Source organism: Hypomesus transpacificus, unplaced genomic scaffold (assembly GCF_021917145.1).
Source record: "Hypomesus transpacificus isolate Combined female unplaced genomic scaffold, fHypTra1 scaffold_133, whole genome shotgun sequence".
Lineage (NCBI taxonomy): Eukaryota > Metazoa > Chordata > Actinopteri > Osmeriformes > Osmeridae > Hypomesus > Hypomesus transpacificus.
The window spans coordinates 227,589-243,476 of NW_025813709.1; the positions used below are offsets into that span (position 1 = coordinate 227,589).

The 15,888-nt window shown below is 52.5% G+C and overlaps 1 protein-coding gene across 1 annotated transcript; it reads left to right on the plus strand.

The window, feature by feature from the left end:
- The first annotated feature begins 1,554 nt into the window (after positions 1-1,554).
- On the plus strand, positions 1,555-9,382 carry LOC124488319 (PH and SEC7 domain-containing protein 4). The gene is made up of 15 exons (XM_047050961.1): positions 1,555-1,978; positions 3,022-3,125; positions 3,366-3,529; positions 3,686-4,819; positions 4,907-4,987; positions 5,248-5,360; positions 6,025-6,083; positions 6,797-6,886; positions 6,988-7,031; positions 7,157-7,329; positions 7,485-7,555; positions 7,781-7,926; positions 8,037-8,181; positions 8,499-8,651; positions 8,793-9,382. Exons 1-15 carry the CDS (start codon positions 1,555-1,557, stop codon positions 9,135-9,137), a joined length of 3,246 nt encoding a protein of 1,081 aa, XP_046906917.1. The 3' UTR covers positions 9,138-9,382.
- The last annotated feature ends 6,506 nt before the right edge of the window (positions 9,383-15,888 follow it).

Here is a 15,888-nt window from a genome sequence, read left to right on the forward strand (position 1 = left end):
GGTGAGTCCAGTTAGAAGTGCATCTTTACATCTGTGCTTGTGTTTGATCGCCCAGCACACCAACGGTGAGTGGAGTCTTCCCTTTACACAGGATTAAGGTTTAGACGTAGTATCTCAGATGTGGATTAACCCTAGTCTCAGTATCTCAGATGTGGATTAACCCTAGTCTCAGCCTAAATTCTTTGTAGAGGTTTTTTTCTTGCTTCTGGGCCCTAATCCATGACTGGGAAAGGATTCAACTTGTTGATTCATAACTTTCATTTATCAATTCATTTGTATTCGCTTGAAGCTGACGGCCTAGCGTCAGTTCAACTGTACACTCCATTTGCTGTGTGTATATCACTATGTTTGACTTAATTTTGGTTTGTTGACATCAAAATGTAATATCCCAAATGGTGAAGAGAAGGTGCTTGTGATGGTGGAGCTCAGATGTAGAGAGTCAGAACTAGACCGTGACTGCAGGTGACTCTGCTCAACATGAATCCCTTTGTTTAAATAGTTGGCTGATTGGGTTTGTTTAGATGTTTGTGAAAACCAGTCTAACCAAGTCCTGTTGTGTGACTAGGTGTGTACACTACCCGTTTACACACCACTCGGGCTTCCCCTTGGCGTGTGTCGAGTAGAGGAGGTGGAGGGTGCAGCGTGCTGCGGCTTTGATTCAGTAGGAAACACTTATCGAAAGTGGAGCAGAAAGGAGGATTTGGTCGGCAGTCAAACTCTCTACCTCTAAGCTACACCAACCCCACCGTGTATGATGTTGATATTGTACTGTTGAACCTGAGTCCTGTCTCTCTAACCCTAGCCCTGTCTCTCTAACCCCTAGTCCTGTCTCTCTAACCCTGAGTCCTGTCTCTCTAACCCTGAGTCCTGTCTCTCTAACCCTGAGTCCTGTCTCTCTCACCCTGAGTCCTGTCTCTCTAACCCTGAGTCCTGTCTCTCTCACTGTGAGTCCTGTCTCTCTCACCCTGAGTCCTGTCTCTCTCACCCTGAGTCCTGTCTCTCTCACCCCGAGTCCTGTCTCTCTAACCCTGAGTCCTGTCTCCCTCACCCTGAGTCCTGTCTCTCTAACCCTGAGTCCTGTCTCTCTAACCCTAGCCCTGTCTCTCTAACCCTAGCCCTGTCTCTCTAACCCCTAGTCCTGTCTCTCTAACCCTGAGTCCTGTCTCTCTTACCCTGAGTCCTGTCTCTCTTACCCTGAGTCCTGTCTTTCTAACCCTGAGTCCTGTCTCTCTAACCCTGAGTCCTGTCTCTCTTACCCTGAGTCCTGTCTCTCTTACCCTGAGTCCTGTCTTTCTAACCCTGAGTCCTGTCTCTCCGTCAGTCCTCAGCTCACGCCAGCCCCGGAAGCAGCCCAGCAGACAACATGACGACGCCACTGAGATCTGCTTCCAGGATGAACGCTGCAACTAGCTTAGCTTAGCATAGCCCAGCCTTACCTAGCCTAATTTAGCCTAGCATAGCATAGCCCACCCTAGCCTAGCATAACCCACCCAGCTTAGCTTAGCATCATCCTCACTACCAGGTAGGCCTGAGGCCTGAGTGAAGGCCTAGCTGATGGAGGAGGCCAGGGTGCGCTCTCCTCACCAGGAGCGTCCGCCGTCATGGCCGCCCTCAGACCTCCCTCAGCTCAACGGGCTGCGTGAGGGAGGGTCTGAGGATGCCCTCTCCCCTCCCCTGGGGGGGGCTCTGTCCCTGGAGGACTTGGAGGACCAGTGGGCCTGTTTACCCGTCTACCCCCTGACCCGGCCCTCAGACTCTCTCTGCTGCGCCACCGTGCAGTGGGACGTGCTGGAAACGTCTGTGTCCTCCCCCCTGGTGGACGACAGGCCCGCTGAGCTGGCCTCCAGCGGAGGGGCGGGGCTGGACTGGACCGTGAGCCCTCTGGCCCTCCACCAGCCCAGCTCCCCAGAGCACCACCCAGCTGAGCAGCTGTCGCAGCCCCAGAACCTTCCCCACAGCAGCCCCTTGAACCGGGTAGGTGAGAGGAGGTCACCATGGAGGTGTGCGTGTGTGTGTGTGTGTGTGTGTGTGTGTGTGTGTGTGTGTGTGTGTGTGTGTGTGTGTGTGTGTGTGTGTGTGTGTGTGTGTGTGTGTGTGTGTGTGTGTGTGTGTGTGTGAGAGAGAAGGAAGTGGTATGTGTTTACTGTCGTGGAGGTGCTAGGTTTGTTTGTGTGTTTGTTTTCTGGGTTGCCATGGAGGTGTGTGTGTGTTTGCATGTTTCTACATTGTTTTGTGAGTAGGCTAGGCACCTATGTTTTGCAAAATGGTGGAAGACAGGGTTGAATTTACGCCACTGGTTGTGTCAGGGTAAAGGCTGTAGGTTTGTGTGTGTGTGTGTGTGTCAGGGTAAAGGCTGTAGGTTTGTGTGTGTGTATGTGTGTGTCATCACACATCACGTCCCAGTGAGTGACCCAGCCCTGTCCTGTACCTATAGGCTGCTGTTCAGGAGTTCAACAACATCTGTTCTCTGATTGGTCTTAAGCATCCATACACACTCAAAAGTTCTCTCAATTTTTAAGTCTGGATTAACAACCAATAGCTGAACATTTAAGCAAGTCACATGCACTCCTACATTACACCTCCCAGTGCCTTTTTCCATAGTGATAAGGAAGTGATGTAGTATGGTAGTGTTGTCACAGCTGGTGTGTTTGAGGAACACACTCCTGAGCATGTGTGGCTGAGCTGACGGCTGCTGTTGCGACCCTAGACATGTGACACCGCAGAGGAGGGCAAGTTCACCTCATACCAACAGGAAGAGGAGGGTCCTGCACAGGAAGAGGAGGGTCCTGCACAGGAAGAGGAGGGTCCTGCACAGGAAGAGGAGGGTCCAGACCACAGGCTGTCTGAAGGGCATGGTGGTAAGTGTAGCATCACCTCCACTGTAAATTCCCCTCACGCCACACCTCACCAAGCGGGTTTTAAACACAGTATTCATCTAGTAGACGCTTTCATCCAGAGCGAACCTGCAACCTCTTGATCTGCAGTCAGGAGCTCTAACCACTAAGCTGTGTCTGTCTGCAGGGGGGGGCAGTGTGAGGGAGGATGACCTCATCCTAGAGGAGGAGCAGGAAGACACTGAGGAGCTGCTGACCTCACAGATCAACCCAGAGCCTGACTCCTGCCCGGCAACAGATGATGAGGGGATAGAGGAGGAGGAGGAGGGGTGGGAGGGAGACGAGGGGGTGATGGAGGAGGAAAGGGGGGAGGAGGAAGGGGAAGGGGGAGAGGGAGTCGAGGGGGTGATGGAGAAGGACAGGGGAGAGGAAGAGGAGGAGGAGGAAGGGGGAGAGGGAGACGAGGGGGTGATGGAGAAGGACAGGGGAGAGGAGGAGGAGGAGGAAGGGGGAGAGGGAGACGAGGGGGTGATAGAGGAGAGGGGAGCGGAAGCGTGGGGTGATGGGGAGGAAGATGGCAGGGGAGAGGAGCAGAGGGGAGAGGAGCAGAGGGGAGAGGAGGAGCAGATCACTCCTCATGTGACCTCTACAACGGAACATGATGCCCAGCCAGATGTCAGTCGTTCAGTAATAAGGTGAGTAACATGGAGGAGGTCTGCTCTGTCCTTTTCAAACCACAGATTATACATCAGTCATACAAGATGTATCTCATGAAAGCAAAAGACAAAGGATTACGGCATTTTATTTTTATTGTTGTCTAAAAATGAAATCTTGTCTTCCGCCCCCTAAAGCGTCTTCATCGAGCTGAAAAAGGTGGATCAGTCAAAGCCTTCAGGGGAGAGAGAACAGTCAGAGCAGGTAAAACAGTCAGAGCAGGTAGAGCAGTCAGAGCAGGTAGAGCAGTCAGACCAGGTAGACCAGGTAGAGCAGTCAGAGCAGTCAGAGCAGGTAGAACAGTCAGAGCAGTCAGAGCAGGTAGAACAGTCAGAGCAGGTAGAACAGTCAGAGCAGGTAGAGCAGTCAGAGCAGGTAGAGCAGTCAGACCAGGTAGAACAGTCAGAGCAGGTAGAACAGTCAGACCAGGTAGAACAGTCAGAGCAGGTAGAGCAGTCAGACCAGGTAGAGCAGTCAGAGCAGTCAGACCAGGTAGAGCAGTTAAACCAGGTAGAACAGTCAGACCAGGAAGAACAGATAAACCAGGTAGAGCAGTCAGAGCTGAAAGGTTGTTTGGATGATTCCAGACAGTCAGAGGAAGCAGTGCCTTCAGGCGAAGAGGGACTCTCAGAGCAGGTGGAACAGTCAGAGCAGGGGGAACAGCCACAGCAGAAGGGACAGTCAGAGCAGGGAGAACAGTCACAGCAGGTGGAACAGTCAGACCAGGGGGAACAGCCACAGCAGGTGGAACAGTCAGACCAGGGGGAACAGCCACAGCAGGTGGAACAGTCAGACCAGGGGGAACAGCCACAGCAGGTGGAACAGTCAGACCAGGGGGAACAGCCACAGCAGGTGGAACAGTCAGACCAGGGGGAACAGCCACAGCAGAAGGGGCAGTCAGAAGCAGCAGATGAAACCAGCTCTTCAGAACAGCCGGCTCAGCTGACAGCCTCAGGAGAGACGTCTCTCCCAGAACCAGGAGAACAAAGAACCTCAAAAGAACCAGGAACATCTGTACCAGGAGAACCAGGAACCTCTGTACCAGGAGAACAAAGAACCTCAGAAGAACCAGGAACATCTGTACCAGGAGAACCAGGAACCGTAGAACCAGGAACCTCTGTACCAGGAGAACCAGAAACTGTAGAACCAGGAACCTCGGTACCAGGTGTGGACCAGGTTCTGGACAGAGAGCAGGTGTGCCGGCTGGCTGAGCGCCTGTTCCGTCTAGACGGTGTCCGGAGCACTGAGGTGGTGAAACACCTGGACAAAGAGTAAGAGGTTTTTAGTATGATCATTTTTTTACCTTTTAAGGGGGAAAAAAAGAGTAAGACCCGTTTGTCTCTCTCTCCTTCCTGCAGTAATGAGTTCAGCCATGCAGTGGGGGAGGAATATCTCAAGTTTTTTGACTTCACAGGACAGACCTTGGACCAGGCTCTGAGGTGAGAGACCATGCGTGCATTACTCCCTCAAGCCCTCCCAGTCTGTTTACCAGTCTGTTTACCTGTCTGTTTACCAGTCTGTGTACCTGTCTGTGTACCTGTCTGTGTACCTGTCTGTGTACCTGTCTGTTTACCTGTCTGTAAGCTGTGATGTTCCTCCCCCCCTCCTCTCTCCACTCCCCCCCCCCCCCCGCCCCTCCTTCTAACCCCTCCTCCCCTCCTCCCCTCCTTCTAACCCCTCCTCCCCTCCTCCCCTCCAGGTCCTTTCTGAGGGTGGTGGTCCTGATCGGAGAGACCCAGGAAAGAGAACGGGTACTGCAGCATTTCTCCTGTCGCTACCACCAGTGTAACCCTCAAACCCTCCCCTCCTCTGGTGAGCCCACTCCTGTCGCTACCACCAGTGTAACCCTCAAACCCTCCCATCCTCTGGTGAGCCCACTCCTGTCGCTACCACCAGTGTAACCCTCAAACCCTCCCCTTCTCTGGTGAGCCCACTCCTGTCGCTACCACCAGTGTAACCCTCAAACCCTCCCCTCCTCTGGTGAGCCCACTCCTGACCTTCACAACAACCAGCCAGGGCACAAAGGTTCTTAGCATGATTCCAGACAGTCAGAACAAAGCAGGCGCTTTTAATCACGACACAACATTCTGAACAGTCAGAGCAGAGGACACAGTCAGAGTAGAGGACACAGTCAGAGCAGAGGACACAGTCAGAGCAGAGGACACAGTCAGAGCAGAGGGAACAGTCAGAGCAGAGGACACAGTCAGAGTAGAGGACACAGTCAGAGCAGAGGACACAGTCAGAGTAGAGGTCACAGTCAGAGCAGAGGACACAGTCAGAGCAGAGGACACAGTCAGAGCAGAGTGAACAGTCAGAGCAGAGTGAACAGTCAGAGCAGAGGACACAGTCAGAGCAGAGGACACAGTCAGAGCAGAGGACACAGTCAGAGCAGAGGACACAGTCAGAGCAGAGTGAACAGTCACCTACCACTCTCTGACCTCTGACCTGCTGGTGTTCCTGATGACTGCCTCCCCAGGTGCGGTGTTGACCCTCACCTGCGCTGTGATGCTGCTGAACACAGACCTGCACGGACAGGTAAGTCCCACCCTCACTCAGGTCCCCTCCAGCATCACTCAGGTCCCCTCCAGCATCACTCAGGTCCCCTCCAGTCTCACTCAGGTCCCCTCCAGCATCACTCAGGTCCCCTCCAGCCCCACTCAGGTCCCCTCCAGCCTCACTCAGGTCCCCTCCAGCATCACTCAGGTCCCCTCCAGCATCACTCAGGTCCCCTCCAGTCTCACTCAGGTCCCCTCCAGTCTCACTCAGGTCCCCTCCACCCTCACTCAGGTCCCCTCCAGCCTCACTCAGGTCCCCTCCAGCATCACTCAGGTCCCCTCCAGCATCACTCAGGTCCCCTCCACCCTCACTCAGGTCCCCTCCAGTCTCACTCAGGTCCCCTTTACCCTCACTCAGGTCCCCTCCAGTCTGGCCTACCTGTCTGTGTACCTGTGCTGGTTTGTCTACCTGTCTGTCTACCTGTCTGTCTACCTGTCTGTCTGCAGGGTCATGTTTACCTGTCTGTCTACCTGTCTGTCTACTTGTCTGTCTACCTGTCTGTCTACCTGTCTGTCTACCTGTCTGTCTACTTGTCTGTCTACCTGTCTGTCTACCTGTCTGTCTGCAGGGTCATGTCTACCTGTCTGTCTACCTGTCTGTCTACCTGTCTGTCTACCTGTCGGTCTACCTGTCTGTCTACCTGTCTGTCTCCCTGTCTGTACTGTGTGAGGCTGATGTTGTCGTCTCTCCAGAACGTAGGGAAGGCCATGACTGCATCCGGCTTTGTGTCCAACCTGGAGGGGATGAACGAGGGAGGGAACTTCAGCAAGGAGCTGGTGAAGGTAGGAGGGGCCTATCCACCTGTCTGTCTGTATACCTGTCGGTCTGCTCAGCTGCCTGTATCAGTCCTCTGCTCACCTGTCTACCTGCCTTTGGGTTTCAGAGCTTGTTCAACTCCATCAAGAGTGAGCCTCTGGAATGGGCTGTGTGAGTGACTAACCATGAGCTCCTTCACAAGTCATGGACCTGTTCATCAGTCTGTCATTCAGCCCTCTGTTTCCATCTTTGTTCTTCTGATCTCTGCATTCCTCCGTGCCTCCTGGCTGTCGTAGGAATGAAAAGGAACTGAAGAGCTCGTTGTTGTTGGAGGAGGACTCGAGAGTGGACGCACCGCGCCGCAGCAGCAGCAACCCTTTCCAGAACGTTCCCCACGACAGGAAGGCCTCCGTCTTCAAACAGGGCTTCCTGCAACGCAAGGCTCACGCCGACATCGACGGCAAACGCAGTGAGGAGAGGCAGGGGGGGGGCAGGGGAGGCAGGGGGCAAGGGAAGCAGGGGTGGTTTTAAACAGAGTAGAGAGAGAGAGATGGTTTGAAAAGGGGTGTTGTTGAGATCTTGAATGAGTTCTGATGTGTGTGTGTGTGTTTGTGTGCGGGACAGCTCCATGGGGTAAAAGAAGCTGGAAGACTTTCTACGCCGTGCTGAAGGGAATGGTGCTCTACTTACAGAAGGTCAGATCTCCTCTCTCTCTCTCTCTCTCTCTCTCTCTCTCTCTCTCTCTCTCTCTCTCTCTCTCTCTCTCTCTCTCTCTGTCTCTGGATGCTAACTCTCTGCATGTTATCCTCCTCCTCTTATACCTCTGTGTATCTCTCTTTTTCCTTTTCTCTCTCTGTGTCTCTGTCACTCTCTTTGTCCCTCCCCCCCCCTCTCTCTCCCACTCTCTCCCCCTCCCCCAGGACGAGTACGGGAGGGACTGGCAGAGCTCGGAGGAGCTGGTTAGTGTCCACCACGCCCTGGGGGAGCGAGCCACACTCTACACCAAGAGACCTCACGTGTTCCGCCTGCAGACCGCCGACTGGAGGGTGTTCCTCTTCCAGGCCTCGTGAGTTACTGGGAGGCCAGGGTGTGTGTGTGTGTGTGTGTGAGCGAGGGGGTGACTGTGTGAGTGTGTGTGCTTCCTGTACTGCCTGTTCATATGCTGTCCCTCCACAGCTCCCCAGCAGAGATGTCCTCGTGGGTGAGCAGGATCAACCTGGTGTCAGCGCTTCACTCCTCTCCCTCCTTCCCTGCTGCCGTGGGATCTCAGAGACGCTTCCACAGGCCCATCCTGCCCTCTGCTCAGTCCTCACACACCCTGGTACACACACACCATTCTGCCCTCTGCTCAGTCCTCACACACCCTGGTACACACACACACACACACCATCCTGCCCTCTGCTCAGTCCTCACACACCCTGGTACACACACACCATTCTGCCCTCTGCTCAGTCCTCACACACCCTGGTACACACACACACACACACCATCCTGCCCTCTGCTCAGTCCTCACACACCCTGGTACACACACACACACACACACCATCCTGCTTATATTGATGGTGATGATGATGATGATGGTGGTGTTGATGGTGATGTTGATGGTGCTGATGATGGTGTTGTGGCGGTGGTGTTCAGGAGCGTCAGCAGCAGTCCCATGCTGCCATGCTGCAGAGCTTCCAGGAGGACCTGAGCAGGCTCCAGCAGGAGGGCAGCGAGGGCAGAGGCCACACCTCCAGGGCCCGCTGGCAGGAAGACACCCGTGCCAGGGAAGAGTACCTCACCTACGAGGTGTGTGTGTGTGTCTGGTACCTGTGTGTGTGTGTGTGGTACCTATGTGTGTGTCTAGTACCTCTGTGTGTGTGTCTGATACCTGTTTGTGTGTTTCTGATACCTGTGTGTGTGTGTGTGTTATGTCTCTCTGTGTTGCAGGTGAGTCGTTATGAGGCGTACATCGTCACCCTGAAGGCATGGAACAGTGTGTCCACAAACCCCGCCCCCCTCACAGACCCCGCCCTCGTCACAGACCCCGCCCTCGTCACAGACCCCGCCCCCCTCACAGAGCCCACCCCCCTCAGAGAACAGCTGGAGCTTTATGACAAGGAGCTGTACAAGAACGAGGGGGAGGCGGGGGAGGGAGGGCTGAAGAAGTCTCACTCTAGCCCCTCCCTCGACCTGGAGCTGGCCCCTCCCCCCGTGGTGAGAGTCCGACGCAACATCTCGGAGAGACGGACCTACCGGAGGATCATCATCCCCAGGCGGGCCCGCGACGTGTGACCGGGGCACTTCCTGCTGCTGCTAGGAACTGTGGGTACTGTAGTCCCAACTGAAGGGTCTGGGAGAGAAGTGAGAACTCCAACATTTTAATCTCTGAAAACTTTTGATACTTTCTGTTACATCCACGTGGACTGTTTTATGGAGAGAGGACGTTGTGACCTTTAGAACTCCATCTCTCACCCCTCCATCTCTCACCCCTCCATCTCTCACCCCTCCATCTCTCACCCCTCCATCTCTCACCCCTCCATCTCTCACCCCTCCATCTCTCACCCCTCCATCTCTCACCCCTCCATCTCTCACCCCTCCATCTCTCACCCCTCCATCTCTCCACTGTCTGGAGTGTGTTCCTCTTCAGTACTTGTATTAATCTCAATCTCAGTGTTTCTGGTGTTGGCCACAGGAGGGCGCCACATACCACCACATCGAACATGAAGGATCCAACATGGTTGACGACTTGAGTCAAACTCGTTTATGTGTTCCGGTACTTTGTTAAAGTTATGTTTATGTTTTGTTAACGTGTTTTGTTGTTGATATTGCTGATATACATTGTATTTTTTATTTTTGTAATGCCGTTCTTTAGTAAAATAATTTTCTAAACTTTAATCTGGGATTTATGTCAGATGCCTCCCTTCCTTGAAACTTCAGAGCAGCTAACAGCAGTTAATGCCTCATCCTGAAATGCATCCTGTTTAAATCATTTAAAATTACACATTTAAATCCTAGACAACTCTCTACATTAAAGTTACATTTACCACCATGGAACTACATAGCAACACATTTGACCCCAGCGTTGCTACGGCGCTACATGGTGTTGCTACGGCGCTACAGGGTGTTGCCACGGCGATACATGGTGTTGCCACGGCGCTACATGTTGTTGCTACGGCGCTACATGTTGTTGCTACGGCGCTACATGGTGTTGCCACGGCGCTACATGGTGTTTCCAGGCCGTGCGTCTGCTCCAGGTGGGAAGTGTGACCTCTGCAATGACCCCTGCTGGCAGCTCTGGGCCGGGGTTAGAGGTCAGGTGTGCTCTTTCTCTGGGACATCTTCAGCTGAGGTCGTCCTGGAGAGTGTGACAATGAGGAGGCCGAATGTGTCAGAAGGGCCCTCGCTGTACGTCCCCCAGCCCCCCCTGCCCCCCCTGTCCCCTGCCCCCCCTGTCCCCCTGCCCCCCCTGTCCCCCAGCCCACCCAACCCTCCCTGTGGATTCCTGCTCCTCCACGCCAACAAACAGTAGACATGACAGGGGAAGAGGAGGAGGAGGAGGAGGGTGGAAAGAGGAAGAAGAGAGGCTGGGAAAGGAGGTAAGGAGTACAAGAAGAGAGAAGGGGGGGAGAGGGGTAGAGGAGAGGACCTGAGAAAGAGAGGAGAGGAGAGGAGGAGGAGAAGTGGACCCTGCAGCAGCTTCAGGGTTCAGAGGGCACCCTTCACAGAGAGCTTTTTGTTCCGCCCTCTACCCCCTCCACCCTCCACCCCCTCCTGGTCTGGTGAGCTCTGTGGTGCCCTGGTCAGGCCTGGCTGGCTCATTAAGGAGCAGGCCAGCGCCGGGGTCGTTAGAGGCTGGCCTGGGCCTCAGTCTGCCCTGCTCTCCCTCTCAGACCAGCCTATCTCTCCCTCCCTGCTCTCCCTCTCAGACCAGCCTCTCTCCCTCCCTGCTCTGCCTCTCACCCTGGGATACACACACACTTCATCTTGTTTTGAACACTGCCCAGCACTCACTGCCTCTCATTTAGCCTGGTGCAAACATTCCACACGCACATTCATTACACACCACACACACTCCACACCACATATGCCCCACACACACACCCGGCACTAATCCTGTTTTGAACTCTGTCCATCTTTTATAACCTCTACTAAACACACACACACAGACACACACACACACCCAGCAGTGTTTCCCACTCTCTGGTTGGGTTTCTTTCCCTCCATGTCTCCCCTAACAGACATCCTCCATCTGGGTCCTCCACCATGATGCTGTTAGCTGCTGGGTCATCTCCTATCCTCAACTACCTTTCCTCTCCCTCAGTACTCCCTCAGCTGTTAGCTCCCACTACACCTCTCTCTCTCCTCTCTTGCTCTCTCGCTCTCTCGCTCTCTCGCTCTCTCTTCTCCTCCTTTCTCCTCTCTCTCTCGCTCTCGCTCTTGCTCTCTCTCTCACACACCAGGCATGCACGCTGAAACAAAAGCATCTGCTAAATGAACTGATGAAGGATTCATCCTATTCACTGTACACAAATACTACACACTACACCACACACAAACCAAAGAGGAGACTGAGCTATGTTTAGAATATGATAATAATGTGTTCACTGAGAAGACATTTATATCCAAGACAACTTATAGTAGCGTTGAACATCCGGTCGAATGCTCGAAACACTGAGCTGTGGCCTCCTGTAGGTGGAGCATTTTGGCCTCCTCCCTCCTGTCCTCCTCCCTCCTGTCCTCCTGTCCTCCTCCCTCCTGTCCTCCTCCCTCCTGGCCTCCTCCCTCCAGTCCTCCAGTCCTCCTCCCTCCAGTCCTCCTCCCTCCTGTCCTCCTGTCCTCCTCCCTCCTGTCCTCATCCCTCCTGTCCTCCTCCCTCCAGTCCTCCTCCCTCCTGGCCTCCTCCCTCCTGTCCTCCAGTCCTCCTCCCTCCAGTCCTCCTCCCTCCTGTCCTCCTGTCCTCCTCCCTCCTGTCCTCCTCCCTCCTCCCTCCTCCCTCCTGTCCTCCTCCCTCCAGTCCTCCTGTCCTCCAGTCCTCCTCCCTCCAGTCCTCCTCCCTCCAGTCCTCCTCCCTCCTGTCCTCCTCCCAGACGGTCCCAGCAGCGCCTGCTGTCTGGGTCCTCTGCATCTGTCCCTGTCCTCATCCCAGACATGTCCATTCAGCCTGCCCAGTAGACCCAGACCCAACCCGACCCACTCAGGACCAGCGTCGCTGCCCTGGAGGACGTCTGCGCTCATACTGAAGGGGCCTCTTACAGGAACAGTTAAGGTAAAGTGCCTGGCTTGAGGGCTTGTTAATGCTCGACCTGACTTTGCCCTCTTCCACATACTCTCTTGCCTCTTACTGACTCATCCAAGACTGCCTCTTCTGCCTGAACTGCTTCTACCTGCCTCTTCTGCCTCTTTGAATGTGGCTTTGGATCTGCATTTTCAGGATTCAGCACCGTAGAAACGCACTTTATAACTCTGCTTCGATACATGAAACACTGCGTCCAAAGTCATTGATGGTGGGTAACAGTAGATGTCATTCACATCAGCTGTAAGCCGTCCTAGGAAGCTAGATGAAGCGTTTAGACCAGGACAGGCTCTTTAGGGCCTGCACACTAACAAAGAGCTGTGCCACTCTTGTCTGGCTCCGCCCCCAAGCCCAGAGTTCAGATCCACACCTGGGGGCAGTACCCGATACCACACAGATCCTATCCTGCTGTGAGTCACCTTAGGTACCTGTGTGTGTGTGTGTGTGACTTTAAAATGTGCGTTTCTCTTGATGTCTTCAGTCAATAGTTCTTCCTGCCCTGAGGGCTGTGTGCAGATAGGTGTGTGTGTGTGTGTGAGGCCAGTCACACAGAGAGCACCTGTGTGTGTGTGTGTGTGTGTGTGTGTGTGTGTGTGAGGCCAGTCACACAGAGAGCACCTGTGTGTCCCTCTCAGGGCCTCCCCAGCTCCTCCTGTTTGACCGCTGCTTTGCCTTCCAGTCGCTCTCCTCTTAAACAGACAGATCACGCTTCCAGAAGCTTCCAGGAACGGCAAATGGAAACTTCTCAGGTGTGGCAAGGTGTTCCCTCCCACGACGGAACAGTCTAGAAACGGTGGTTCTAACTGATATTTAAATCCAAGTGCTTCTGCATTTTGTTTGAGAGAGAGGGGGAGGGAGAGACAGAGAGGGAGAGACAGGGAGAGAGAGAGGAAGGGAGAGATGGTCCGTGATATGGACACTATCACTCAGAAGTGAACATGACATTCCAGAACAATACGCTCATTTTAAACTGTTTATTCACTTTGATGGGGGGAGGCTGGGGGTGAGGGGGGAGGCTGGGGGTGAGGGGAGCCCAGAAGAGAGAGGATCTTTATGTAAGGGACCAACTGGGTTCACATTAATGTAGCAAACTCCATCCAGATCAATTAACGAAGGTGATGTGTTCACTCATACAATCTGGGTTAAGTGCTTTTCTCCCCGACACAATGGCTCCACTCACTGCGACGGGCGAGAGACAACAGGCCCTGGAGTCCTGCCTCGCCAGCCGCCTTTCTGCCTCTAAAACAACAGCCTCCTGCCTTTCAGCCGGCCGGACAAACACTGTCACAGGCACAATGCTCCTGTCCTGTATGAGCGGGTGGGCTGGTGTCTGGGGAGGGGGGATGAGGGGAGGGGGGATGAGGTGAGAGGGAGAAGGGGGAGGGGGGAATGTTAGTTTCCAGCTGACTGGAGTGGACCAGCGCCGAGTCGTCACTCCTATTAGTGCACACTACTTCCTGTTTCAGTTGAAGTCTTGGTTCACACACACACACGCTCATACACACATCCAGACAACTTGACACCACATTGTCCCTGTGTATGTTTAACCCACACCCCCCTCCCCTCCCCTCCTCTCCCCTCCTCTCCCCCCCCCCAGCCCTGGCCCAGTCAGCTGTTCTGGTCGGGTGCCTGTATTGTGCAGCAGGGCTCATTACTAGCAGCACTGTGGGCCAAAGCCCTCACCCTAATAGGCCCTCTGTCCCCCTGAGGGAGAGGGAAGGAGGTGGATGGGTAGGGGAAGAGGTAGAGAGAGAGATGGAAGGAAAGAGAGAGGGGGGGGGAGAGGGAGAGAGAGGGAGATGGAAAGAAAGAGACCAGGGTAAAGAGGGTGAGAGAGGAGAGGGTATTTCTGATGGGATTGTTTGGGGCAGTATAATGTTGTTTTTTCTGCTCTGGCTGTGCGATTGTTAATGTTTAACATTTGCAGTCGTTATTCTCCTGGCAGTTGGTCAGCTGGCGCTGAAGGCTCTGGAATCTGAGTGTGGTGCTTTGAAGGGATTGCCTCATTTTAACACTGCTCCAGAAAACAGCGGGCGCATTTACTTTAAAGCTCCTCTGTGTGTGTGTGTGTGTGTGTGTGTGTGTGTGTGTGTGTGTGTGTGTGTGTGTGTGTGTGTGTGTGTGTGTGTGTGTGTGTGTGTGTGTGTGTGTGTGTAGAAGCCTATTTCTGCATGCTTGCACAGGGAACTGAAAAAAAGAGTAAGTTGATGGGCTGGATGTTTGGGTATGGGTCTGCGGACAGGACAGAGGACGGCTTTCTAGGTTTCAGGGGTTTTCATCGATGGAAAGTAGAGAGATTAAAGAGAATGAGGGAGTGAAAGAAAGCAGCAATACAGATAAAATAAAGAAATAATGATGACATAAAAAGAAGAAAAGTGAGAGAGAGTGAAAGAAAGAAGGGAAGTGGATACAGTAAACAGGAAGTTGTCAGGTTTCATCTCCGTCAGATGTAACATTCTGGCCTGGCTGCATTGTGAGGTTCGCCGCTTAGCCTATCACTGATATTGTGTACTTAAAACCATTTTCTCCATAGTCAGTCCATAACCTTAATTTGATTTGATTTCGTGGTTCCTAGATATGGTTTGATAGTTTTGTGATAGATTAAGGACAGGAAGTACGGGGCTCAGCTCGTATTAAACCCCCAAAAACGGCGCGAGGCGTTAACGTAGCAGAACACACTTGAATCAATAGATCACATTGTGTTTATATTGTCCTACTGTTCAGCATATGTAGAAAAACGCCAATTAGGCTACCATTGCTAAACTGTCTCAATAATTTAAAAGCACTTGCGGGTAGGCTACCGCAGAAACGTGTTCGTCTAGGTTTTTAAATCACCACAGAAGTCGGTTTAGAAAAAGGAAAATATAAATGACCGTTTTGGATTAAATTAATTTGGTTTGAGTTTTTGAAGGCCTTCTGGAACACCTAACTCGCTGGGCTTCACCACGAGGTGTGGTCCCGCTTTTCACGCGCAGCTTACAAGAGGCTATCCATCAAGTCCAGCGCGCGCCTTTGACTGCTGGTCCAGGTGGGCCGCGGCACCGCCGAACCGTAGCCTCGTTACCGCGGTATAATAATGAGGCCGCAAAAGGGGGAGAAATAATTGCAAATAAAACTACATGATGCAGAAAATAAAAAAAGAAATTAAACAGATGCGCATGTTTTCAGGATCATTGCTTTCGTCCTCGTGCGTTTTCTGTAATTCGCTGAGTTGCTGATAATATGCAGCTGCAGATTTGAGCAAATGACAAAGTAATAGTCTCAATAACAATACTTCTAACAAATATAAAAAGAACAATAATGGCTGATAATGAAAATATGCAATACGATTATTATTGATAGTAGTCCTATTAATGACAATATCAACATTATTATTGTTGTGGCAAATGTTCATTATTTTAGTTATAATAAAAACTTAGACTTTAGCCTTTTTAGTTTATTTTTATAATTTAAAAATCAAAATTGTTAACTTTAAATTTAACAAAAGTAAATGGAGCTTTCAGGACACCCAATAGGAAGGTTTCATAACAACATCGTCTTTTCCCATTCTGCGCGAGAGGACTAAAACCTTCACCTCCCGCTCTGTAATATTGCAGAACTATGACTTGCTTCTCAAATACGCTACATTTGTGTAACAATTTGAAACATTTCAGTCTTTTGTCCAACTGTTTTTCACATTGTGTAAGAGCAAAAATTGCCTAAATGATAGCCTTAATGAATCAAACATAACAAACAGTAAACAGCGCAGTA